This window comes from Trichosurus vulpecula, chromosome 9, assembly GCF_011100635.1.
Source record: "Trichosurus vulpecula isolate mTriVul1 chromosome 9, mTriVul1.pri, whole genome shotgun sequence".
Lineage (NCBI taxonomy): Eukaryota > Metazoa > Chordata > Mammalia > Diprotodontia > Phalangeridae > Trichosurus > Trichosurus vulpecula.
In genome coordinates this window covers 156651240-156677840 of record NC_050581.1, presented here as the reverse complement: position 1 = coordinate 156677840, position 26601 = coordinate 156651240, and the positions used below count along the sequence as shown (strand labels likewise).

General features: G+C 37.3%; 1 protein-coding gene across 2 annotated transcripts in view; it reads left to right on the top strand.

The window, feature by feature from the left end:
• Window positions 1-26601, top strand: part of GRM7 (glutamate metabotropic receptor 7) — a 1033386-nt gene that overhangs the window by 805839 nt on the left and 200946 nt on the right. For both annotated transcript variants that reach the window (XM_036739727.1, XM_036739726.1), the window contains exon 8: window positions 3774-4709. In XM_036739727.1, the coding sequence (XP_036595622.1) occupies window positions 3774-4709 (936 nt within the window). The remainder of the gene's footprint in view (window positions 1-3773; window positions 4710-26601) is intronic.

Below are 26601 nucleotides of genomic sequence, written 5' to 3'. Positions count from 1 at the left end.
AGATCATTTGCCTAACCCCATTTGCCAACATTCTGGAGTATGACTTCATTTGCCTCTGTTGGTTGATTGCATTGGCCTCCTGATTCGTTTCCCTGAATCTATTTTCTTCCCTGTCCAATCTATACTTCACCTAATGACAAACTAATCTTACTCACGCACTGGTCTAATCCATGTCACTCACCTGCTCAAAACCTTTCAGTAGCTGCTTATTAAAGGAACCAGAGGAAAGTCTCCAGTGCTTTGAGCTGATCAATTACAGAGGATTTACAGAAAAACTTGGGTAATAAAGGCCAAGATGAGAAGGTACATATGGGTTATGATTTGTACTTGGGGAGTGAGGTCCCACATTGATATACACACCAATCCATTGAAGCATCAAAGAAGCGTTTAGATGTACATGTAGGGCTAGGGACCAGCCCTATGATTTTACTGCCTCAGAGAGTTCCCAGAAAATGAAACTCCATCTACCAAAGATTAATACATTTTCTGCTACTTGTATTCAAAGACAGTCGCCAAGATCACTGACAGGTTAATTGTCTTACTCGGGTTTACATAGGTAGAATGCGTCAGTGGCAAGACTTGTACCCAGATCTTCTTGGCTGTGATGCTGGCTCTCTATCCACTGTTCTCACTGCCTCTCAGATTCAGATACAAAACACAATTACACAAGTCATTTTTAAATTCCCATAATAAAAAGGGATTGGAAATATTTTACACGGCCCACATTTTTATCTCCTCCATAGTATATGTGTTTGTGTATGTTTATATAGCCTGTATACAAATAAATTTGTATTTCTGGCATAGAAAATGGATTATTTTGTGTACATTTTGGAGCATGGAGTAGCTTTGTGATTTTAATACATACAATTAAATTGAGTAAAGATCGGCTTTAAATGAAAATTGAAAACAAATTAAGTAATCATTCAATATGATGTTTGTGAATGCAGTTTTCCCATCTACTTTGATAAGTTGGAAAGGGGGAAAAAAAAGCTGATCCACAAAGCTGGGCCTTTTATTTTCTCAGAGAGAAAAGGGTGAGCTGGCAACATTCAAAATTGGCTGTAAAATATTATGTGTCATGCTATTTTTTTTATATTTGGGTGAGCTTTACATTTATTCCCATAGATCATCTGACACATCAGTTTTCACTACTGTCGAAAACAGAGAATTTTCTCTTAAATAATGATTTTTTTTCTGTAGATATTTTTTCCTTTTATTCTTTCATGGTATATCTAAATGAAACTTTTTATTTGACCTTTGAAAACATTTGGGTTAATAATACCTTGCTATTTTTTCTTGTGTTCAACTCTCTAAGTCTTTTATTCAAAATATAACACATCCATTCTTCCTTAATTTTTTTTTTAAATTATGAGTTTAGAAATACTGTCAACAGCTCAATAGCTTAGAAATAATGATGTACAGAATGAAATGATTTTATTTACATTTGTTGGATTTATTTGTTTTGACTCAAGTTTCATGTTTAGGCAAATGAGTTCATGTTGAGAAGTTTCTTGGGGATCTGGTTCAAGTTCAAATGAGAAACTCACAAGACCTTTTATAATTTTGAAGGCTACATGACATAGTAGATAGAAAGCCTGGCTTGGAGTCAAGAAGATCAGGGTTCAAGTCCTGCTTCTGACCCATACTGACTATGTGACCCTGAGCAAGTCACTTAACCTCTTGCTGACCCCAAGCAACTCCCTAAAACTAAGTGTCAGAAAACATGTGGATCTGCGCTTGTTCAGGAATTTCCTCACTGGAAGTTTTGTACACCAGTAAAATCACAGGTCCAGTGTGTGTGTGTGTGTGTGTGTGTGGCCTAAATTCTAAATCCCATTAGGGACTCCCTACCAAATTTCCACTCTCAGGGTTCTCAACAATTGCCTGAAATATGAACCTGGAATATTATTTGAATTCAAGTAAATGGTAATAAGACTTGACCCTCCATCACATGAGAACTTTTATAAAGTAAGATGAGATGACAATATTGAAATATTAATGGGGCAGTTAGGTGGTACGATGGATAGAGTACCAGGCCTGGAGTCAGAGAGACTCATCTGCTTGAGTTCAAACCTGGCCTCAGACACTCATTAGCTGTGTGACCCTGGGCAAGTCACTTAACCCTGTTTGCCGCAGTTTACTCATCTGTAAAATGAGCTGGAGAATGAAATGACAAACCACTCTATACCTTTGCCAAGAAAATCTCAAGTGGAATGATGAAGAGTCAGACATGATGATCAAACTTCTATAATTATTTAAAAAACATTATTTTTGTTTTGATTAGTCTTGAACTAGTTTATACCCATGAGTTATCAAATGATCCAATCAGTTAATTGAATTCAAACTAAAACAACAATAAATCCACTTATTTGGATCCATTCTTGTTCTCCTCATAAGACAATAGATTGACTGGATACTAGAGCCACAATCAAGAATATTTTCTCTTGGGGAAAGCAGTTGGTGAGGGTGGGTTCGTAGTTGGTGCAGAGGCCAATCAGAAAGGGCTGAGTAGTCATCAAAGGAAGCAAAATATGAGGATAATGGGAAACATGGAGCAATTGTCTCCTCAGGAAAAGTGCATATGCACATGCTCACACACACACACACAGACACACACACACAAAAGATTTAAGAACCCTGAGGTTAACTTTGTTCATTTTCATTTTGTGCTGTCTCTGCTGAATATCAAAATGAATGGTCTTTTTTTTGCCACTAAATGTATTTTTTTTTGTTCTTAATCATTTAATAATATGCAACAGGTAGTTCAAGTTTCTGAGTTGCAGTTAATCCTCCAGTGAACCATTGGATATTTGGGGTATGCTTGTGTAACTCATTCGTTGGCCATTCAACCTCTTTACCAACTTTTAGGATAAAAACTATCCTTGTATGGCATCTTCTACTGTTCCTAACATTTAGATGCAAAAGTTCTCCAAATAACTAGGTGAAAAATCAGGTGAAAGATACAGTCCAGCATAATTATTTTGCATAATCAATTCCAAGTAACAGATGTGACTAATTTTCACATTGATAGGCCCAGTAATATGTAGCTGAGCCAGGAACAGTGGAAGATGCCATACCAGGACCCAGAAATTTAAACCACCTGGTGCACACTATTAAATGATTAAATACAAAAGAAAACGTAGTGATTTAGGCAAAAATTATATGAGAAACATCAACCTAGTTACATACAAGACTTGCGTTTGTGTCTACATTTCATAGCTTTATTCCCACTCTTGACTTTTGTAACATTTTGTAACATAAAAGTAATGTCTCCTCTTAAACTATAAGGGTCAAATTCAACTTCAGCATTTTTGTGCCACCTTCTACCTGTTAATTTACATTCTGTAAAGAAGTGTCCAACCTTCCTTTAAAGCTTCCAGGCCGTATTAATCCTCATTTAAAATGTTCACACATTCTCAAGCAATGGCCTTCAGCTATTAATGAATTGCAGTAATAGTCTTATTTCTCCCTGGGGATGAGTATTAGGATTAATTATTATTGATTAGAATTTGTTGTAATAAATTATATTAGCAATCACAGTCATGCTGATAGGATATTATGGGAGACAATTGGCATGTATTCTTTTTGCCCAAACTAACAACTATAAAATCTTTAACACTTCAAAAATTTAACCTATGTTGCTATGTTGAAGTTGATTTTTGTTAATTTGATTTTTAATCTTCTTTTTTTCATTTTCCTGTATTTCTTGCGATGTCTGTTAAATAGCATGAGTGTAATCTACTTGCTTCTGCTTTATATTTTCTGTGCTATAGATAGATGATATGCAGTGGGGCAAAGGAGTACGAGAAATCCCATCATCAGTCTGCACTTTGCCTTGTAAGCCCGGTCAAAGGAAAAAGACCCAGAAGGGAACACCCTGCTGTTGGACCTGCGAGCCATGTGATGGATATCAGTACCAATCTGATGAGATGACGTGTCAACACTGTCCCTATGATAAGCGACCGAATGAGAACCGTACTGGCTGCCAGGATATCCCCATTGTGAAACTTGAATGGCACTCTCCTTGGGCCGTTATCCCTGTTTTCTTGGCAATGCTTGGGATTATTGCCACAATTTTTGTAATGGCTACCTTTATTCGTTACAATGACACTCCAATTGTTCGGGCTTCAGGAAGAGAGCTCAGCTATGTCCTTCTGACAGGAATCTTTCTTTGCTACATAATTACCTTCCTAATGATTGCCAAACCTGATGTGGCAGTGTGCTCCTTCCGGCGAGTATTCCTGGGCTTGGGCATGTGTATAAGCTATGCTGCTCTCTTGACTAAAACAAACCGCATTTATCGTATATTTGAACAAGGCAAGAAATCAGTAACAGCACCAAGGCTGATAAGCCCAACATCACAGCTGGCAATCACTTCCAGTTTAATATCTGTCCAACTTCTAGGTGTTTTCATTTGGTTTGGGGTTGACCCACCCAATATTATTATAGATTATGATGAACACAAGACAATAAACCCTGATCAAGCCAGAGGAGTACTCAAATGTGACATTACAGATCTACAAATCATTTGTTCCTTGGGGTATAGCATCCTACTCATGGTTACATGCACTGTTTATGCCATCAAGACTCGGGGTGTCCCAGAGAATTTTAATGAAGCCAAACCCATTGGATTTACTATGTATACAACCTGTATAGTGTGGCTTGCCTTCATTCCAATATTTTTTGGCACTGCTCAGTCAGCTGAAAAGGTAAGTGAAAATATACATCAGTAGGATATTATCTCAAGGTATTGTATTTCTAATGTATGCCGTTGTGTTCTTTTTCAAAGTCACCTCTAATTAGATTAAGTGCATAAGGCAAATTATTTCTCTATTGAAAATAGTATTATGAGGAATTGCAAGCACTTTATCCACAACAGTGGCCTAATCTGAACTGAGAATCAGGATCTTTGTTTTCTTGTTATGGATTTTGTATTAGTCATGTTGCTTTAGGCAAATCACTTCACCTCTCTGGGTCTCAGTTTCCTCACCCAGAAAATAAGGTTTTGAAATCAGTGAACCCTAAATCCTTTCCAGTTCAAAATTTCTATGACTCACATTTCCAGTAAGTGTTAAAGCCATTCTTTCCAATAATCTATGTTTCATTCCTAATTTGTAGAATACTTGGCAGTATACTATCTCCCTAATTGTAGAGATGTGTTTTAACTAAATCATTTGGATTGTAAGACATAAACTTGGCATGTGTCAAAAACAGTGAATATTGCATGAGTCTTCAGTTACTAAGTTCAGCACCAAAGAGAGCAAATGGTTTCCAGACAATGCATATTACTCATAAAGAAGCTTATAAGAACTCCCTATAAAATATGTGCTCAAAGAGCATAGTATGTTTCTAACACAATAGATTTCAATTCCATAATGCATATTTACTGTCTGTGAAACTACCTTGCATTTCATTTCAATGCATAACATTCCTTGACTGAAGTATGAGTATTAGAAAATACAAGGTGTGGCAGAAAAAAAAAAGAAAGATTGTTTGGAAGGGAATGAGAAGAGTGAAATATTTTTTCTACCTCATAAATATATTTTTGAATTGGATTTTCCTTGAACTTCTTATATGTGAGGGTGCATTTTATCAGGTAAATGTGATTCTATTGCAAAATAACCTTTTTAAAAAGATATGAAAAAGATTAACTATGATTCATTCTTTTCATTTTAATTAGTCCTTGAAGGATATGAAGGGCAAAAACAATTCCAGTGGCTTTTGGTAGATATCACCCCACTCAATGACTTTGTGGAAATAGTCTGTGGCCCGTAAGGGATCTTAGAGGCGCTGATGCTCTTCCGATACTTCATGTTATAAAGGAATATGTCTAAGATTATTTTTGTTTTGAAGTTCTAGCCAAAATCTAGACCTAGAGGCTTTTAGTATAGCCAGTAATGAAATCCACATGATGACAAATTGGTGCAAAAGTTTGGGAGTTTTGCTTCAACTACCTTGGTGGTTACAGATAGTACAATTTGAGGATGACCCTCAGACCCAAAGATAGTTGGACTAGTGCAATGTGCAAATTTTCAATCATTTTAGGCATTTTCATGTCATATCTGTAGAGGTTTCTGTATGGACTATAATGTTGTAAATGGTTGATTGGTGCAATTAGAGGCAGTATGTTGCCAAATGGGAACAATGAAATCTTATATGCAAATCCACATACTCTAATATTAGGCATATGGCTGGAGATCCAAAAGAGATCAATTAAAATAGCACATAATGTACATGAGACTATGGAATTTAAATTTTGTATAATGGAAAATGGCCAGATGCAGTGAGTGGAATATAGCTGAAAAAATTCAGCTACTCTATCATCCTGCAGATTTGCAATTCAGTTTTACTTAGATTTGACAGTTAAAAGCTTTAAAATGAGGAGTTCTATTGTAGCAAAAAAAAATTAGGCAGTGAGTTAGGTAATAACTAATTGTTCTTTCAGATTATAAATTGGTTTTGATTAAACCACAGATATCTTTGGCAACTTTTATGCATTCATTTCACTAGCACAATGCAAAAGCACAAGCAAAATATCTTCTCCACTTCCAGAATTTTCAAACCAGGTGTTAATCTCCCACTTTTTAGACAAGGGAGTATGTCCATGCCCTGGCACCATTAAAGTACCCATATAGAGCCTCTGATATATAGCCCAGAACAGGGGAATGATTATAGTTGGTGTAAAGATGATAGGCCAACAAAGACAGTCCAAAAGACGTCTGTGAGGGGGTACATCTTAGATATGAACAACTCTATCAGAGTATACAAATATGTTTATAGTATTATCTCATTTATCCATGGCCCTTTTTTTCAACAAAGCATTTTTTTCTCACAACAACTCTATGAGATATCTGGTATAAATGTTGCAATAATCATTTTATAGATAAGGAAGCTATTACTTGCCCAAAGATACACCACAGTTAATAAGTACTGAGGTCTTCAGATTCCAAGTCTAGTTCATTCCACTGTATCATTCTACCTTCCATGAGGAACTCCAGGATGGCTTATGTATAATCTGATAATTCAGTTTTCATCTGGACATGTGTTGGGGAAAAATCCAGGAGACTAGTTTTCTTTTTGTTTCTGTGGCAAATTTTATATGTCTCAGAGAAGATGAGATGAGAAGGGTTTCTATTACCAGTCTTTATATGGGGTAATCTTGAAGAGAAGGATTAAGAATAGCAAGTCTTCTGTAATATAGTCATGTTTCCCCTTCATTTCTGGTTAATGAGGAATCTTTGAAGCAGTGGTGACAGGAAAGAAGTTGTCCCTTTCTATCAGCTATCTCTGACCACAAAAGAAACAAGCCAAGTTAATGTAAAACAAGACTGACAACAAGTGTTTCATCAGCTTCTATTATGGCATTTTCTTCACAGAAATAGGTGAGAAGGGTCACCATCTTGAAAGAAAGATAATCATTCCTTCCTCATGGGAATATTGTCAGAATTCATTTGGTACCTGTATGTTAAGTGGTTTGAACTTCTTAGATGATAAAATTGTTTACAAAACTGTTCGTCCCTACCTGTTCTTACCTCTAACCTATTCATATGCATGGGTACACTGCTCATAATGCTATAACACACTCATTTTGTTGCTTTCTATATTCCACTGTTATCCCATTATATGAAATGTAGTTGTTTAATCCCTTTGAACCGAATGACAACCAGGATTATGAAGTTTCCTCTAGCATTTATAGTCAAAGAAGGTTGACTATCTAAGACTTCTCATTTTATGAATGAATTAAAAGTATTTCAGATGTTACTATGTGCCAGGCACTGTGCTGAGTAGCAGAGCTTCAAAAATGAAGTGATTAAGTCCTAGTGTTCAGAGTTACAATCTAAAAGACATGTACAGTTGTGGTTGGCAAGGAATGGAGTTTAGATCTGGAAAGTCTCAGGGAAGGTGGATAGAATAATAAAACAATTGACTAATATGCCATTTACAGATGCAGTGGTAGTCTTGATTTCCTTTAGAGCTATTTGAGTTGGTGGTACAAAGTAGTAAGTGGTAAGTACCCTGCTTCAGGACAGGAGATGACACCAGGGAGTAAGGTCCCAAGGAGTTTAAAACTGAGAGGCTTAGCTCCTCAAAGTCTTGGTCTCTTGGTGGAAGAACAGCGCATGATGTACTTTTTGAAGGAAGCCTTATTCTAGGGAGTTCAGGGTATCTAAAGATGACATCTAGTAGATGACAGCTAAGAGTATGTACATAAATCAAAATCCATTTCAGTTAAACAATTTAAGATTTTTGTTGCTATCCCAATATATATGTATATATACATATATATACATATATATACATATATATACATATATATATATATATATATATATATATATATATATATATATATATATATATATATATATATATATATACATAATGTGGGTTTGGGTTTCACAAGATTGAGGGAAAGGCTACAGAACTATCCTATCATCATGGAACAGATAAAAGAGAGAGAGTGAAAGAGAGAGAGACAGAGAGAGAGACAGAGAGAGAGAGAGAGAGACAGAGAGAGAGAGAGAGAGAGAGAGAGAAAGGAAGAAGAAGAAGAAGAAGAAGAAGAAGAAGAAGAAGAAGAAGAAGAAGAAGAAGAAGAAGAAGAAGAAAACACCTCTTGTTTTCTTGTGCATGTAAGTTCCTTGAGAGTAAAGACTGTATTATTTGTCATTCTACCACCCTATCTATAGGTAGATGATTGTTACAAAACAAGGAAATGAATAACTGTTCTGAGATAAAGAAAAAAAAAGTTCAAGTGCCAATTATACAATATGCATGAGTAAGACTTACTAATTTTGGAGGGTTCTGTAAGCTCTTATGGACTCCAGGTATTTTGTTTGATTTAGAATGTCATTGCAAATGGGAATTATTCATTACCCTCCTCTTTCCTCTGTTGTCCTCTCTCCCTGGCCTTCATTTTGATGCAATAGTATGGAAGCTTCACCTTGGCTGAAGAATGCCTAGGAAAAATGCATGTCATTCTAGGGAACAGTTCAGCATGAAGTCATGCACAGAGGCTTACTCTAATGGGTAGTGTAGGGGTTATTGAAACTTTGCTGTGGTCATTTGGGTCTGTTCATTTTTCTGCTAGGTGTGAAGTCATTCTTTTGTTTCTTGCTCCAATATGACTACCGTGGTATCTGAATTCCTTTCTGATTCTCTATATAAACACCACCTCCTTACCCTCATTATACCAATCTATACATTTGGGAACTCTTGATGGTGCCCTCTTTGATGTGATGATGGTACCCTCAGCACCATACCACCTCTTTCTTCTTATATTCTACATGTGGAACACTCACTTGATTTCTTTTGCTTTCATTTAGGGAATTGGGTTAGTCCCATGAGGGAAAATAGCTATAATCTATGTTTAAATCAAAACTAGGAAAGAAATCTAAAAGTTACTGCAGATTTCTGTTGGGCTTTTTTTTGTGTGTGTGTGATCCACATTATGTTGATGGAGCTAGCTAGGGTATGGCTTTCGTAAAGACAGCAGAAGGGCAGTATGAGAGCTAGCACAGAGTATGAGAATTTCAAGAAATTCCTGTCCTATGTGCAAAACCAAATATTCAAATGTCAGGACAGTGAAGAAGAGGGCTTCAGCAAAGGATTAGAAATTATCAGAGAAATCCGTGAACTATGCTTCCTTTTCTCCCACATAAACAAAAGTATAATGAGTGAGATAAGGCTCTTGACTCAGGGTCAAGTATTAGCCAATAAGAATAAAATGCTAATAATTATAATCATACAATTCTTAGACTTTTTATTGTATACCTAGTGCCCATCAGAGCACCTAGTAAACAGTATATATTGAATAAATATTCGCCAAATAAACGAACAATAATAGTGATAATAAAATTGTTGTTTAATCTGGAGATAGAAGATGTATGATAGGCAGACAAATGTAGCCCTTATTAAGTGTCTACTATCAGAACTTTATGGCTGGCATATATTTATTATTTGATCTTGACAGCAAACAGTTTAGGAAGGGTTACCTCTGATATGTTACTTTATGCTCCAAAGAGAAGGTAGAGGCATGGGAAACCACAAACACAATAAAAATCCATCTTAGTGGGGTTTAACATGTGTTAAAATCTCCATGAGTTTTCTTTGACAATGTAGGAAAGAGCAGCAATGAATGGGCATTCTAGGTGTTGAAGAAACTTTATTTAGTGTCCCAACAATTCACTAATGATAGAGTTGGTCCATAGTTACACAATCACCATCCCTTAGGAAGTCAGACCACAGCCTGAACAGCTTTCTTCTGAACATAGGGCTTCATTTGCTATTGAACTGTAAGCATTTCCTAATGATCACAGCTGTCCTCAGCTTTCTGCTCTTGGGTTTTTAGAGTTCAAGGTAGCTGACAATGTTCTCACACCATCTGCTACCCAGCTAAGGGCCTTCAGGTAACACATCTTGTTAACCTGCACCTTCAGTAAGTGTCTGCCCCTAACATGACACCATATTTGGCCTAATTGTTTTGACATTATAGCCACTGTGACTTCTCCAAAGATATGCGGTTACCCTGTTTAGGAAGTGAATAGCCTCAAAGGATTGCTAGCCCTATTTCAGAGTCCATGATCATGTTCCATACATAATATCAAATTGATACTCCTATACTTAAAGAAGCTTTTATTTCATCAGTATAGAGAGGGAACTCCTTGTCTGTGAATTCCCTCCACTAGTGAAAATTACAATGAATCTATGACTTAGGAATTGGGTGAGATATATAGAGGTAAGGGACCATCCCTTATTACTCAGTTAATAAGTGTCAGAGACAGTCTTCAAACCCTAATCCCAGCATGCTGTGTACTGAAACCACAACCCGAAATACCTTAATAGGTAAACTGTACTAGTGGTTGCAGGGGAGATCCGAATTTCTAATACCAGATGTGTGTTTATGTGCTCATGGTATAGATACTAAGAAGGAGCTACATGGAATCCATAAAGCCAACTAACTCTATATAGATCTTTGAGCATAGAGTATTCAAGTAATGAAATAAGCATGAATTGTAAGTTTTTGGAGGCATGGTGACTGTGTCTCATATATATTTATATTTATATCTTCCAACAGTACCTAGCACAGGGGGAGGGGGAAGAAGGGAGAGACACAGAGAGAGAGAGAGAGAGAGAGAGAGAGAGAGAGAGAGAGAGGGAGAGGGAGAAAGGGGAGGGGAGGGGGAGGGGAAAACAGGGGGAGGGACAAGGAGAGGGAAAGGAAGAGAGCAAGAGATTTGAAATTATTGGAAACAGTTTCTAATGTACTGTTTTTGTGTCATGAGATAAAATCAGCTAATTACAGTTTGTAAGCCACCTGGGGGAAACTGTCCCCACTTTCAAGTTTCTAATCCACCTCTTAGCAAGTAACATAAATTGGGTTAAAACACCTAAAGGGATAAAGAAGAATCTATGGATGTCCACACCTGGGACAGCATGGTTCCTAAACCAAATAATCTCAGAGCATTTTGCAATGATTTGCTTTTTTGCATCCAAACCCTTGGGTATTTATATGGCTGAAATCAGCTGCCCAATTTTGTCTATTTCATTGTATTTCTCTGGGAACTTTCCCAGTATTCCTTCAAATTGGCCAGGGTAGATATGATGGCCAAATAGCATTGCTAATGAGACATGAGTTACTGCTGTAGCACTGGGCATGTAAGTAGATTAACCGAAAAGGCTCCTTTCCCCTTCCCCCCCCCCCGCCCCTTAAAGAACTGCATGTGAGACTGGTGAGAAATCCTCTTGATTTTCAGCTCCTAGGGAAGGGTTTATGGAAATGGAGGAAGCTTCCATCTGCATTTCATCATTTAAATCTAGCTCCCTGAATATGAAAGTTAAAATAAAATATGGAATAAAATGATTCTTTAATGGTGATACTGAACACACATCTGCCTTAGATAACAAAGGCACTGGGATCTATTACGGGACCTCTGGTGCCTTAAATTGAAAATGGTTTTATGTAACTGCTCTAAACATTCAGCTTTATGTGTCAAGTGATTGTTTAGCATCTTGGAAATTGTGAATTATATGGTCCTAAGACTCTTTGCAGAGGCTGGAGAGAAAACAAGATTAGGAGGAAGCCTAGTGTCAGTAGACTGTCCTTCACATTGGTTGTATTCCTTTTCTTTTAGCAAATGGATTTTGGCAAAAAGTCCCTGCTTTAATGAAACATTGTCAGTCTTCTTGGAAGGTTGTGTGACTCGGTGGATAGAGAGCAAGCCTTGGAGTTAGACCTCAGTCTTCTGGCTATGAAGATTCCTAGCTCTATGACCAGGGACAAGTAATAAAGTCACTTGACACCCACGTACTCCAGGAAACTCTTAAGGATCATGAGATATGAATTGGCCACTTGTTAGATCATAGGATCATAGATTTAGAACTGGGAGAAAGTTTGGAAATTGTCAGCACTCCCCCACACCATATTACAGAGGACCAGAAATTTTAAATGACTTAGGCAATGTTACACAGAGCAGGGATTCAAAGCCATGTCCTCTGACTCCAGATCCATACCACTTTGCCTCCTGGTGGATCAGGATTTTCATTCTAGGAGTTCCCTATACTGATGAAAACCCAAGTCTAGATCCAGCTATCCCACTACAAATGATCTTACCAGGCTTAATACATTCTCAAAGTTATCCACTAGAATCCCACAAAGGATTTAGAATTCCTGGGAACTTTAGGTAGCATATCAGTATTCTAAAATGATTCTGTCAATGCAGCAACTCTAACATCTACAAACTGAGTCAGACCACAAATTAAGAACACCTCTTAGCCAGGGAGTGACCCACTTACCCTGGGAAAAAAATGCATTACCTTTTCCTCATATACTGAAAGTCAGGTTGCACTTTACAATTTCTTTGTTTTTCTTTGGGAAAGGTATATTTTAATCAGAGAGTGATTTTTACATTTCCCAGTCACCATGGCAATGATGTAGTTTTTGACTGACAGGCTCAACAAGCTCATAATACAATAATATTTGGGGGTGTGTAATCGCTATTGTTGAACCAGAGTGGTAATAATGGGTGCTCTTATATTTTAAAGTCCTTTCATGGTTTTAATAAGTACTGTATTTATGTTATTGCATAATTATATGCATGAACCCAATTGCTGCTGTCTGGGAGTAAGGTTCCCATGCCGGCACAGGCTGTAATTGAGGTGTAACTGCTAGTGGGCTGAAAGCCATGGAATAATTGTGCTGTGATTCAGTTTCATCACATTGCCACTCAAAACCCAGCCTTGTCCTCCAGCTGAAAGCTGGAGGGAAGAAAGGATCAGAAGAATATCAAAATTAAAACTTGGGCCCAGTCAGTAAGATGTAAAGAGTATTAACACTAGCAATAGCACCACCTTGATAGTCACAACTCTTGCCTAAAATTGGGCCATGCTAGCCTTTGGATCGTTCGCATGTCTCTTTGGTAAAATGACTTAGACGGCCTTCCTGGTGGATCTCAGATTTGGGAGGCAAAACCCACAAGTTTGGCTATTAGACCATTTCACAGAGTGGCAAGAAAAGGCTGTCATTTCCCATTCCTTGGAAAGCTTCAAAGAGTACTGTTTGTCCCCTCTGCCCCTGAGAGAAAACTGATGACCCTTTAAGGAAATCCTGCCTGGTTAGTAGAGAAACAGCTTCACCTATCTGTTTCACAGTTCCAGTTCTTCCAGATTGGCAACTGAATTAGTGGGCAGAGCACTGGCCTATGTGTCGGAAGGAATAAGTTATAATCCTGGTTCTGCCTTCTACTAGCTATGTGATCCTAGGCCAATCACCTTAGTCTCCAGGCCACTGTTGCCACATCTATCCAAAACACAAGCTTAGATCATTTAAAAAAAAATGCACCAATCCCTTTGAGATTGAACATTCTGTGCCCCGTATAAAGAGAATTTAAAAAAAAATTAATGAGATCTCTATTTTTTTTAAACAAGCAAAGCACATTTGAATGAATATTGTCCTTCAAAGAAGTCAGCATGGGTGTGAAACACTTACTCAATGAGGCTGCCACTGCTTAACACATTTTAAGGAATCCCCTCCAGATATACTTCATGAACCACAAAAGAAAATCAAGTTCTTTATAATTATACCATTTTACCCTAAATATTATTATGATCCACCCACTTTCTTCTCCAGACTTTGCTATGTATTTGAAGTATTTCCCAAATTCAAATGCACTCAACAAAGACAAAGATTTGACACCAACGAAGGTATCCAGAGAAGCAGAGAGGAAAGAACACTAGATTTGTAGCTGGGAACCTCCGACACAGTGAAAGATCTTGGGCAGCCATATAATCTCTTAAAGACTAGAAACAACACAAATGTTAGAGGCAGTCTGTAGTGGAAGAAGAACCAGCTTAGGCAGAGTCTAGAAGATCTGTGGTCAAATCTCACCTCTGATTCATACTGGGTATCTGACCCGGGGCAAGTAATCTGACCTCTCAGTCTTTTCAGGCACTAAGATGCAGCACAGGTGCAGATTTGCATTTTTATCATGGGGAACCCTTCACCACTCAAATGACAGGTCCGTATTAAAAGCAAAATGAAGCCACATTTCTGCACCACCTGTCTCCCAAGCTTATTCTATGGAAATCACAAAAAAAGTTCCAAAATGGTGTTAAACAATTGCAATCTCATTGCAATATGCATTTAGCCACTAAGAATGGCTTCTTTTAAGGAGATAACCTGGAACAAGATATATAAGCTATAGTATTTATACATGTTTATGTGTATATTTATTTACATACATATATTTTCATCAAAATAAATTTTGCCAGGTGTGTATGTATGTATGTGTCTGTATGTGTGTGTGTGTGTGTGTGTGTGTGTGTGTGTCTAAAATCATTCTCATCAAAATAAACTTTACCTAGCCAGATATTTTGGGAGATTCATAACTGACTAGAAATATATTGTGAGTCCAAACTTCAAAACTGTACCATGGTAACCAAAAAGCTAGCACAAACTTACACTGCATAATCAAAGGATGCAGAATCAAAGAGGATAATTGCCCTCTACTCTACCCTCTTCCAGTCACATCTGGAACTTGTTTTCAGCTGTGGGCCTATCATTTCAAGAAGGACATTGGAAAACTATAATAGGTCCAGAAGAGGATGACCCAGATGATAAAATGACTAAAGAACATACCAGATGAGACTTAGATGAAAGAAATGGAGGGGTTTGGTCTAGAAAAAGTTAGATGTAGAAGGACATCATAGTTGTATTCAAGCATTTGAAGGGTTATCATGTGAAAGAGGGATTTGATTTTTTTTTTTTGCTTGGTCCCAGACAGCAGAATTAAACAATATCTGGGAGTTTCAGTGAGGCAGATTATTGGTCAGTGTAAAGGAAACTTCCTAACAATTAGAGCAGTCTAAAAGTGGAGTAGGCTGCCTTTGTGCAGTAATAGATTGTCCATCATGGTTTGTCTTTAAAACAGGTGGAAAGTCCATCTCAGAAATGCTCCCAAGGGAATTTCGGTTAAGGTATGAGAGGGACTAGAAAAACTCCTGAAAGAATCAACAATATCGAGGTCAACAAATACTCAAATTCAGTGAATTTGAATAATAGATGCTTGTTACTGACTGATTGAATGAGTATGGAAGATGCCTACACAATACAATGGCAATGGAGTGGAAAGATGACTGGACCAACTATCAAAAGAACTGTCTTACAGTCCCAGCTCTGTCACTCAACAAATAACTTTGGAACTTTGGGATAAAATGAGAAGATTGGGCCAGGGGAATTCTGGAGTCAGTCTTCACATTGATGGCAAACAGCTGCCATGTGCTGACTAGAAGGGGGTCAATAGATGGTGAACGGGGGAGGAATATGACATTGTTTCAACTGGTAGAATTTTGTCTGAATAGTGCATTTTCTCCCATTGCCGTGGCTTGCTTTGGGAAAGAACAGTTTGCATTGACCTCCCAAAATCTGCCTTTCCAGTTCTTCACCTTCCCACCTGGTATGTTAGCCCTTAGATCTTTCCCAGTTTCTAACTGAATGTATCAATACATTTCCATTAACCAAATGGAAGTCTCACATTCTTCAAGATTTCAGTTTAATCACAAAGTATAATATAGGCCACTGTCAGCTGATTGGGTATGCTTAGATTATAGTGGATAGAGTGCTGAAAATTATACAAATCCCAGTGTCCCTATCAGGAAGACAAACCCTGCTTCTGCTGCCCCATGTGCTTTAAGGAGTCTTTGTGTTCCTGGACTTTGATTATAACAGTCCTGAAGCTGTCCTTCAGGAGCTATTAAATAAACTATTGCATTTTAGACCCAGAACAATTGCAAAATTAATCATGTTGCTTTTTTATTTTTCTGACTTGAGAGAATGCTGGTTGTCATTCTACTACATGTACTTAGATATACTCCAAAGAAGGTGAGAAATAAAAGTAGCTTGATGAGGCAGGACCATTCATTTTTGAAAAAAATAATTTATAGTCAGTAGTAAGATAATCAATGATTGAATTTTGTGAATAAAAAATGGACTAGTGATGACTTGAATCATGGATTTGTCTTTACACAAAGATTGGTACCTTGAATATAAATGATGTCTCCAGTCAATGCTTCATATAAAACGCTAGGACCTGGTAATTAATATTCTTTCCTTCCTATGATTCTGTTTTAGAATAAAAGACCATAGTTAGAACTTAAAGGAACCTTAGAGATTATCTGTTTGGATCCACTCTTATTATATGTAGTGAAGTGATGCCTAGGGAATGTTAAATCAGAGAGAGAGAGACAGAGAGAGAGAGAGAGACAGAGAGAGAGAGAGAGAGAGAGAGAGAGAGAGACAGAGAGAGAGAGAGAGCGCCCAGATTAGAACCAAGTTTCCCCTTGTCCTGTCAGAGGCAATCCCTGTTAGTGCACTTTGGTAAATAAGTAGTGAGTGTTAGCAATACTCTCATGTTTTAAAATTCTATGCCCACATGAGCCACCATCTGTTATGAATGTTGCTTTGGAAAGGGGTTTCAGGGTATAAATGGCTTTCTTTCTCAAGCAACAGCCCTCAGGAACTTTTAGCAAGTGGCCAACTGGATCCTAGGGCAAGCTGAATCTCATTCAATAAACAAAAAAAAAGTCTTTGCTCAATGGAAGTATATTATGAAGTTTTGAAGTATATTTTGATGAGGGGGGTGGACACTAACCTAGAACAAATATATGATCCCATCAAAATGATATTTGTACATTGAGGATATAATTCTAAATCATAACTCTCAACATATAAAACACACAAATATTCCTGTAGATAGGACAGAATTATGTTATCTTCCCAGGGTTTCATGGGACATATCTTGACAGTAGGCTGCACAACCAAAAAGGGAGAAGAAGAAGGAAGTGTGGAATAGATGAAAGGAGGAAGGTTAGAGGAGAAGGGGAGAAGAGGAGAGAGAGAGAGAGAGAGAGAGAGAGAGAGAGAGAGAGAGAGAGAGATTTGTAAAGGAAGAAAATTGAGGACTATGTGTGCAACCTCATAAGCAGGAAGCCAGGTTCTAGTGGGGTGTAACAGATGTAAAGGATAAGAAAACATCCTTGATCCCTCCAGCTAGATGTACAGACAGTTCTTGCTTTATGTAAGTGGACTGTTTCACAGAAGTATAGGTAAAGTAGTTGTTATGTAATGAAAATTTGCCCTCAGACTTGGGGAAAGGAGAGAGGGAGGTGGAAAGTTCCCTGAAGGGAGGGGGCTGTCACAGGATTCAAGGACACATGGAGGCTGAGGACAGACACATAGTACCAGAGCATGGATAGATGGAAGACAGACAGGTCGACACACATGCAGACCATGCCCCCAATCTGGTATCAGGGTCTGTGGCTGTGGCTAATGATGGTCTCTCTGTGTATCCATTCTTCTGCTTTCACTTGGAGGATTTTTTCTTTGTTTTTAGAATTTTTTGCTGGGGGGTGGGAGCTCATAGAGTGCCAAGCCAAGGAATATGAGCAGAGAGAGAGAACACACAGTCCTGTACAGTAAAGTTAACATAGTTTGTCTTTCTGTTATGCTTATTTCTTTCAGAATTCTTTATATAAAGTCAAATTTACATAATGTGAATTTGTGTAAAGCAAGAATGGCATGTAATTAAAGCTACCACACAAAACCTTTCTTTTAGTATATTTTCTTATTCAACCAATTTCAAACAATTATTCAAACAATTAATGTTTGAACCTATTTCATTTCCACTTTGGGATTCTGACTTCCTTGAGGCCAGGGCCACAATTTACCCACCATCTTTGTAGTTCCCTCAGTGCCTAACACAGTTCTCTGCAGAAAAGTAGGCATTTAGTAAATGTTATGATTTATTTTTGAATTAACTGATTCCCTTTCTTTGGAACTCTATTGTTTCAGAGCTGCCTCTCCTATTTGCCCAGGCCTGAATGAGCCTTCGTTCTTAGTTTCTGATTTCCTCTTTTGACACAACTTTGTACCGTTCTACTGCTCATCTGATCTTATGTCTCTGACCAGATCCTGAGTTTTTCAGCTGCAGACATTGTGCCTCCCTCCTGGATGCTTCTTGGTGGTAGTGATGTTGGTGCCAATGAAGCCTTCTCATCAGACTGGCAGGGGCAGGAGTGTGCCAATGGTTGCATATGTGCAACCTTGATGTTTACCAATCTCTCATCTCCAACTGCCTGCGGGACATCTCCATCTGGGTACCCTACTTTCTGCTAACAGCTCAGACAACATTCCAAAAGTGATGTCAGTAATTTTGGATTGAAAACCTGTTCTACCAATTACTGCCTTGTGACTTTGGGAAAGTCATTTTGCTTCTCCAGAAATCAATTTCTTGATTTATAAATTAAAGAATTTGTCCTCTGATATCTAAGGTCCTTTCTAATTTCAAAATCATATGACCCTAGAAGTGAAAAACTTACAGGGATACATTTACTTCTCAGACCATGCTTACTGATAGGTGAGCTGTTTTTCTTTTTCTAAAACATAGACAGTAATGAGTCATCTAATTAGACATATTTGCATTTCCTAAAATCAACTTATAGCACTATGTATGTTCATTGTCAGGCTTTTCCATTTTTCTTTCCTTTTTTAATGTACATGAGCAGATGATATGATCAAATTTGTACCTGTATATTTTAATACTGTTCACATGCCCTTTATCACCATCTCCAGCTGTTAATGATGCTAAGTGAGATCAAGTCTTCTTGTAGTGTTCAAGGCCTAAGATCCTTCCTCTCCTGTAGCCAGTGCCAAGTAGATGAGAAATCCTTAATGCCAAGTATCTCCACCTCCTTTACTGTAGCATCTCTGCCCCAGGAGACAGTGCTTGTTCCCTTCCCAAGTTTGTTAAATGGACATTCATAAAGTATGTTAGTGAATGCTAAAATTGAAAAGAAAGGTGACAGTTGTGCCTAGGAAACTATAGTCTACAAACCCTGAGAAAAGAGTAGTATTTATGTATTAATCTAGTTTTTTTAAAGCTTTTTTTTTTTTTATAGAACCTCACCAAAAGAACACTGTTGTCAGGAAAATAGATTTCAATAATTGCTTCATTCCTTGACTACTGAAGTTCATATAGGTCCACAGCATCTGATGTTATGCTGAAACTTTCCCTTAATATGTAATACAATTGTCCGTCTGCTTAAAGGCAGTTTTGGAACAGAATATACTTAACATTTACCTGGAATCTTATCACAGAATTACAGGATCTTGGAAGTGGAAGGAACCTCAGAGGTCCAAGCCCTTGGAGGACCTCCTGATTCGGGAAGGTGAACCTTTCTTTAGATGGGGCAATGTTGATGGGAGTCTTGGAGAGCAACTCTCCCCTGAGTATGCTTCTTTTTTTTTAACCATGGACATTCTCACCTTTTTGGGGGGAGCATAATATGTGAGCTAGATAGTCTGCTATGGGGAGGATGTGAGGTGCCATTGAAGGGTTTTGGATTTCAAGACAAAGGTCCTGGGTTGAATCTTGACTCCACTATTAATTATCTCCCTGATGTTGGACAAGTGATTTAACTTCTCTAGGTTTTCGTTTCCTCATCTATAAAATGAAAATCCTGGACTAGGAAAGCTCTAAGGTTGTTTCCAGTTCTAAATCTCACTATGCCTCCGTTTTATAGCACAAAGATAGGAGGAGGACCACACTCTAAAAGTCAACTTTTACCTTCAAGGACTGACTTCCTTTAAGTCTCAATTAAAATCCCACCTCCTGCAGGAAGCCTTCCCCAATTCTAGGGTCTTTCCTCTGTAAATTATGTCCTATTTAACTTGTATATTGCTTTCTTCATATACATTTGTTTGCTTATTTTCTCTTCCATTAGATTATAAGCTCCTTGAGGGCAGAGGCTGTCCTTTATCTTTTTTTTAAATATTACCTGTATATACAGTGCCCACACATAGTAGGTACTTAATAAATGTTTAATTTAAATTGAACCAGAAACCATGCCAAGCCCTCACGGACTTAAGGCAGATTGTTGGCAGAGTAGATATACTGTTGGATTTGGGGTCAGGAAAACCTAAGTTCAAATCATGCCTTCAAATCTATTATCTGGGTCTGGAGTCAAGAGGACCTGAATTCAAATCCAGCCTCAAATACTTACCAGCTATGTTACCCTGGGCTTAACTTTACCCTTAACTCTTAACACTTAACCTTTTCTGCCTCAGTTTTCTCATCTGTAAAATGAGCTGGAGAAGGAAATGGCAGACCACTCCAATATCTTTGCCAAGAATATCCCACATAGGGTCATGAAGAGTTGGATATATCTGAACAAATAAATGTTTTCTTGGTTCTTATTTCAGTGATTTTAATGGTAATTTTAATAGTACCAGCTTTGTAAGGTTGTTGTGAGGATCCCATGAGATAATGTAAGTAAAGCCCTTTGCAAACCTTAAAGCACTAAACAAACACTGGCTCTTATTATTAAGATGACTCTAAATCATTCCATTTAATTAGCAAAAACCCTGTAAATTGAGGCAAAAATGAAGACCCAAGAGGCTATTTGGCATCATGTGGAAAGCTGAAAGAACTGATTTTTAACAAAAAAGATAAAACTACCCAGATGTTTTGACACAACTCAGTCTCCTGGCCTAGTATGAAATTGTCTTCATAGTTCTTTGGTTATCTGCTAAGTGTTTGAAAATGTCCAGAATATTCACACAATGGAATCTAGAATTTATTTAGCATTTCTTTTACTTTTTTTTGGCTAGTTAATAATCTGTTTCTATGATAAGGACAATGAGGGCCTAAATATTTCATTCTAACAGAAGCACCTTTCACTATTGTTAAGCAGTACTGACCTTATCATTCTCCTTGTCAACGCTTTAAGGGACGTCACTCTGATACCTCATCCTGGGGTAGAGGTATCCCCTAATATTCAAAAGCTATACCAAAGAATCACAAACTCAGATGTACATGTAGAACTGGAAAGACTTGGAATCCAGGCCTGGAAATAGACCATATAACCAAGGTCCCAGGACCAGCCTAATAAATTTGGGGAACACGTTATCAGAAATGTGCCCACTAGGGTTTGTCTTCTTGGACACAACAATATATGAAGGCTATCCTTAAAGGGAAAGAAAGATTGTGATTGGCCTCAATGGCAAGGGGTTTTATCCTGATAAAGTCAAGAATCTTGAAGTACTGAAGGGGATAGATATATAAATAGATATAAATATTGATATTGATTTATAGACAAAACACAACTTATTTTTATTTTAATCTCCTTTCTTGGGTCAAAGGGAAAGGATTTTTTTTTCTTAGTGCTTTCTATAGTCACAACTTTCTGTTATAACTCTTTATTATAAATAAATGTTATTAGAAAGTTGAACAAAATATTTATTCAATTCAACAAAACAAGCATTCATTTAGTACTTATTGTATATATGACATCATGTTAGGCAATGATACCACCAAAAGTGAGGACATAGCCCCAGCCATTAAGGTGTAGACTTATATCCTATTGGAGGGAAACCAAGTCAAGGCAAGATAAATATAAAATGAATACAGAATTTTATTGTTTCCTTTGTTTTTGGTGGGTCAGCACTAACAACCAGGAGGGAACAGGGGAAAGGCCTCTTTAAAGTTGTATGATTTGGCCATGGATTGGGGAATAGTGAAACAAATCGTACTTTATCACAAGTAATGAATATGAAGAATTCACAGAAGCTTGGGAAGTCATATAACAGGACACAGACTGAAATAAGAACCAAGAAAATGATGTTCATAAGGATGACAATGACAGAAATGGAAACAAAGCAACAACAAGAAAAAAATGAATGCATTATGATAAAATGAATAGACTTGTCCTGGGAGAAAGGAGAAAATGAATCTCCTTCCCTTTTTGCAGGAGCGGGAGACGCTGGGTGTGGAACATTATGTATTCTGTAAGATGTGGTTGATGTGTTGGTTGTGTTTATTGAACGTATTTTCTTTTTTTAGTTTTCTTTATTCTGGAGGGGGGTACAAGGGATTGTTGGGTAGGGAAGAAGAGAGGGTATATTCAGAAATGAAATAATGTGAAAACTATCAAACACTCAAATATATATATATATATATATATATATATATATATATATATATATATATATATATGCAATTTTTAATTGGTAGGGTTTCAGCTGATGGTTGGAGACATCTCCATGAGATGGTGATGAGAAAGAATGATGTCCAGATACTGTTTGCAAAGAGAAGTGACAGATGACTTTGTGTTTATGGGGGACATTAGAGAGGCCAGTTTGGCAATAAAGCAGCAATGGAATAGAATGTTATGTTAAATTAATCTACGAAGAAAGGTTGATGGAGACCATGACGGTTTTTGAATATCACCTAGAATTTGTATTTTATCATAGAATCAGCAGGAAGCAGGTGAAGTTGAGGGGAGGAAGGAGGCATGGTTGAGATAGCTAAACCTGTGCTTTTAGAGCTTCATCTGAAACTGTGAAAGGATGATTTAGAGAGGAGGAGGCTAGAACCTGAGAGACCAGTTAGGAGGAGTATACCATAGTTTGAATAAGAAAGCCTCAATTAGGGTGGTGGCTACATGGATGCTGAGGAGGCAGATGTGAAGATTCGGGAGAGCAAGAATTGACAGCATTTGACAATTTGGATTTGGGGAATAAGAGAAAGGGAAGAGCTAAGGATGGTGGGGCCTGTGAAATTATGTTGAAACTATTGTTTAGTGGCAGTTTGGAATGCTAGATGAAAAAGCACTGAGCTGGATTTCAAGAGACTAGAGTTCTGGTCCTTTCTCTTCCATTATTTGCATAACAAAGGTGCTTAATTTTTAAAATAGATATTGCTAAACAAACAAATAAGCAAATTGTGGGAACTCTGTGATGATTAGCTGTGAGTTGGCAATAGTTGAATAGAAAATTTCTGGATGGGAGGAGGAGATATAAGCATTTAAACAATGTCTAATATCTACCAGGCACTCTGCTAAGTCCTTCTTATAAATATCATCTCATTTGATCTCCCAACAACCCTCTGAGTCACAGTGTTCTTATTATTCCTGGTTTACAGTGGAAGAAACTGAGGCAAACAGAGTTTAAGTGACTTGCCCAGGGTCACACAGCTAGTAAGTGCCTGAGGATAGAATAGAACTTGAGTCTTCCTGATTCTATCTTCTGTACCACTAGTTGTCTGTGTGATTGTGTAGTTCTATATTACCATGAACACATTGCACATTTGTTAAGAGCATATGAGAGGATGGGTATGTTTAATGAATGTATGGTGGCATGAGCTAGGCCTGATCTGGGTTGGTTCCTCTGCAATTTAGGTCCTAAGTTGGAAAGAAATGAAACAGCTGTAATATATCTAATAGTTAACAGAAGGAGGCTTACCTCCTGAACCAGGATGGGGAGATTCAGAGCAGGGAAAGGATGTTCATCCATAGTAAAACCTTGCTTCAGCTGAACATAAAGGTTGCTCATTCTGCTAGTCTGTGGTCATGAGACTGAGGAAGTACCTTTAGTCCCTCATGTCCTGTCTATTTTGTACCCAGACAACCAGAAAAATATCTCTGAGGCTTAGGTCTCTCATTTTAATTCCATCTTGAGTACAGGTCCAAGAAATTTTAAGGAAAAATCTAGCCTAAGTTACATAGGAGTTGGATGCTGGGCTGAGATATTGATTTCACCACATCTGGCCTCTGACACATACTCTGGGACCCTGGGCAAGTTGTTTAACTGCTCAGGTCCCCAGGCACATCTCTAAAATTATAAATTGCAGATCTATACTGATATACATTTGCAGAGAGGGTATCATTGATGGGAGTTCTTCATAGCAGGGAAATCACAGGTTCATTTCAACACACACACACACACACACACACACACTCACACACTCTCACACACTCACAGCTGTGTGTAGATGTATATATATTATCTGATCCAATTCACTGGACTATACTATTACTAGATTTATATATTATTATTCATACTCTCCTCAGAGTCTATTTACTATGCTTTGCACACAGTAGGGTCTTAATATATTTTTTAAGGGAATCGAGTGTCCTTTACAAGGAGAAATTATTTAGGAAAATATACATTCTTGCTGATTACATTGTCTTTCAAGGCAGTGAGGAGGGAATGGAAGGCAGAAAAATAGAATACTTGTAAACAGCTATAATATGTAATTCTAGAATATGTGTGAACACTAGACTGCAATGATAACATCACACACAAATTAGGAGTATTCAGCAAGATAGGCGGCACCCTGCCATCCAAATCCCATCAGAAAGAAAATCAGATTCACAATGGAAAAAACAACCTCAAATGAGCAGAGAAGCTTGACATGGTTCTTTTCTTCTTAGCCATGTTTTAATATTCCTATTCACTTAATATCTACCTCTCTGATAATCATCTTGTGATGATACTGAGAAGAAAGAACCCAAGGTCAGAATACTGCTCTGTGTAATTACTTACAGATTAACACTTCTTTCCAGAAAAAGAGAGATACTATCATCATGGAGGTAACAATCCAACTCTATGCAAAACTATGTCACCCTCCCTTCCTCAGGCTCTATTAACATTGTAGATGACTACCAATGCAGAATTAACTATCTATTTATGACTCAAATTTTCAGTTCTTGGAAAAGGAAGCTTTATGAAGGAATAATTGTATATAATTTGACTGATTCTCTCTCATGATGGTGGTAGAGTGATTTCAGAAAAAAAAATTACTTTTTTATAAGTTCATACTATCCAAGGTAAGCCCATAGTCACCATGGAATTCTTTGAAGTTTGAAAGTTTTTGTACTTTGATGTTTCTTGAAGAAAAATTAGAATTTCTTTTTCCCTCCTATAATTATTTTTTCCTCCTACAATTATTTTTTCCTCCTTTTATATTTCCCTGTGTGTATGACTGTGTGTGTGTATGTATGTGTGTGTGCAGTTGTGTGTATGTTTTGGAATATGGTGTTGAAGTTAAGCTATTTGAAGCCCTTCTTGTGCCTTTAGATACAGATATGCTGCCAAAAGTGAGAAAATATTTCTAAACATGCTATATTTGGAGGGTCAGGGCATTTATTAGTTGTGGGCCCTTCCTTCTTTACACAATCACCATGGTGTGATTTGAACTGATAGAAAGATCATCTCCAGTTGGAATATACCCAGAAGAATGTAATGTTAGGAGAATTAAAATAATAGCCGGGCCAAAGGGTGAGTATTATCAGGCTGTCACGTGTTACACACAATAAATCACTTATATAGGAGAAGCATCATAAGATAAGAATCATGAGATCAGAAAAGTGGTTAAAAGATTGTTTAAGAAATAAAGGAAATGTTAGAGAAAATGGAGTCCAGTCTTGACAATTTTTTTTTTGTATAAAGGAAACTAGACCCCAGAAAGAAGTTAAGAGGTTTGCCCAAAGTTCCGTAGTCAAACCAAGAGGGGTCATTCCTTAGTGAAAGAACTATGTTCCTTTCCATAGAAGATCATAAATATTTCACCTTAAAAAGGACTTAGAAATCATCTCATGCAACCTTCATTTGTAGATGAGGAAACTGTACCTACAGAGGAAAAGAGGTTTGTTCAAGGTCACAAAGGTAAGAAGTAGCAAAGACAGGATTCAATCCAAGTTCTTCCGACTCCAAATTTGGTGAGATTCTCTAGTACATGCATGGTGATAAATTGTGTCCTTCAGTGGAGAGAAGGATTTCTGGTTGATTGCCTTCTGATCTGCAGAATTAAAGTGGAACTCACATTTGGTCCTTCTTATTGATGTGTGTCTTTAGTAATTATTTCTTGAGACAAAAGTTTAAACCACAAGGGAATTTGACATCAGAGAAGAAATCTTTGAACATTTACATAGCTGCTTTTCCAAATCATTTTCATCCACTAAATAAACTGACAAGCCATTACCGTGAAATTGCCCCTGTCCTTTTGACAATGTACTTAGTTTTTAGTGCAGCCTCATAATTATACTGTTGATGAAATACTCAACTCCAACAGCATTTTGGAATCTATGCAATGTAAAACATATTTCTATTCATATTATAATTTCTATTAAAAATGTATCACTTGGACCACAAAATCACTGCTTCAAAATCAATGGAAAATGATACATTTGGGGGTATGTTTAATGTTCTATACATAATTTAATTAATTAAAATGAGTGCATAAGAAAAATATGATATGCAAAACAAGT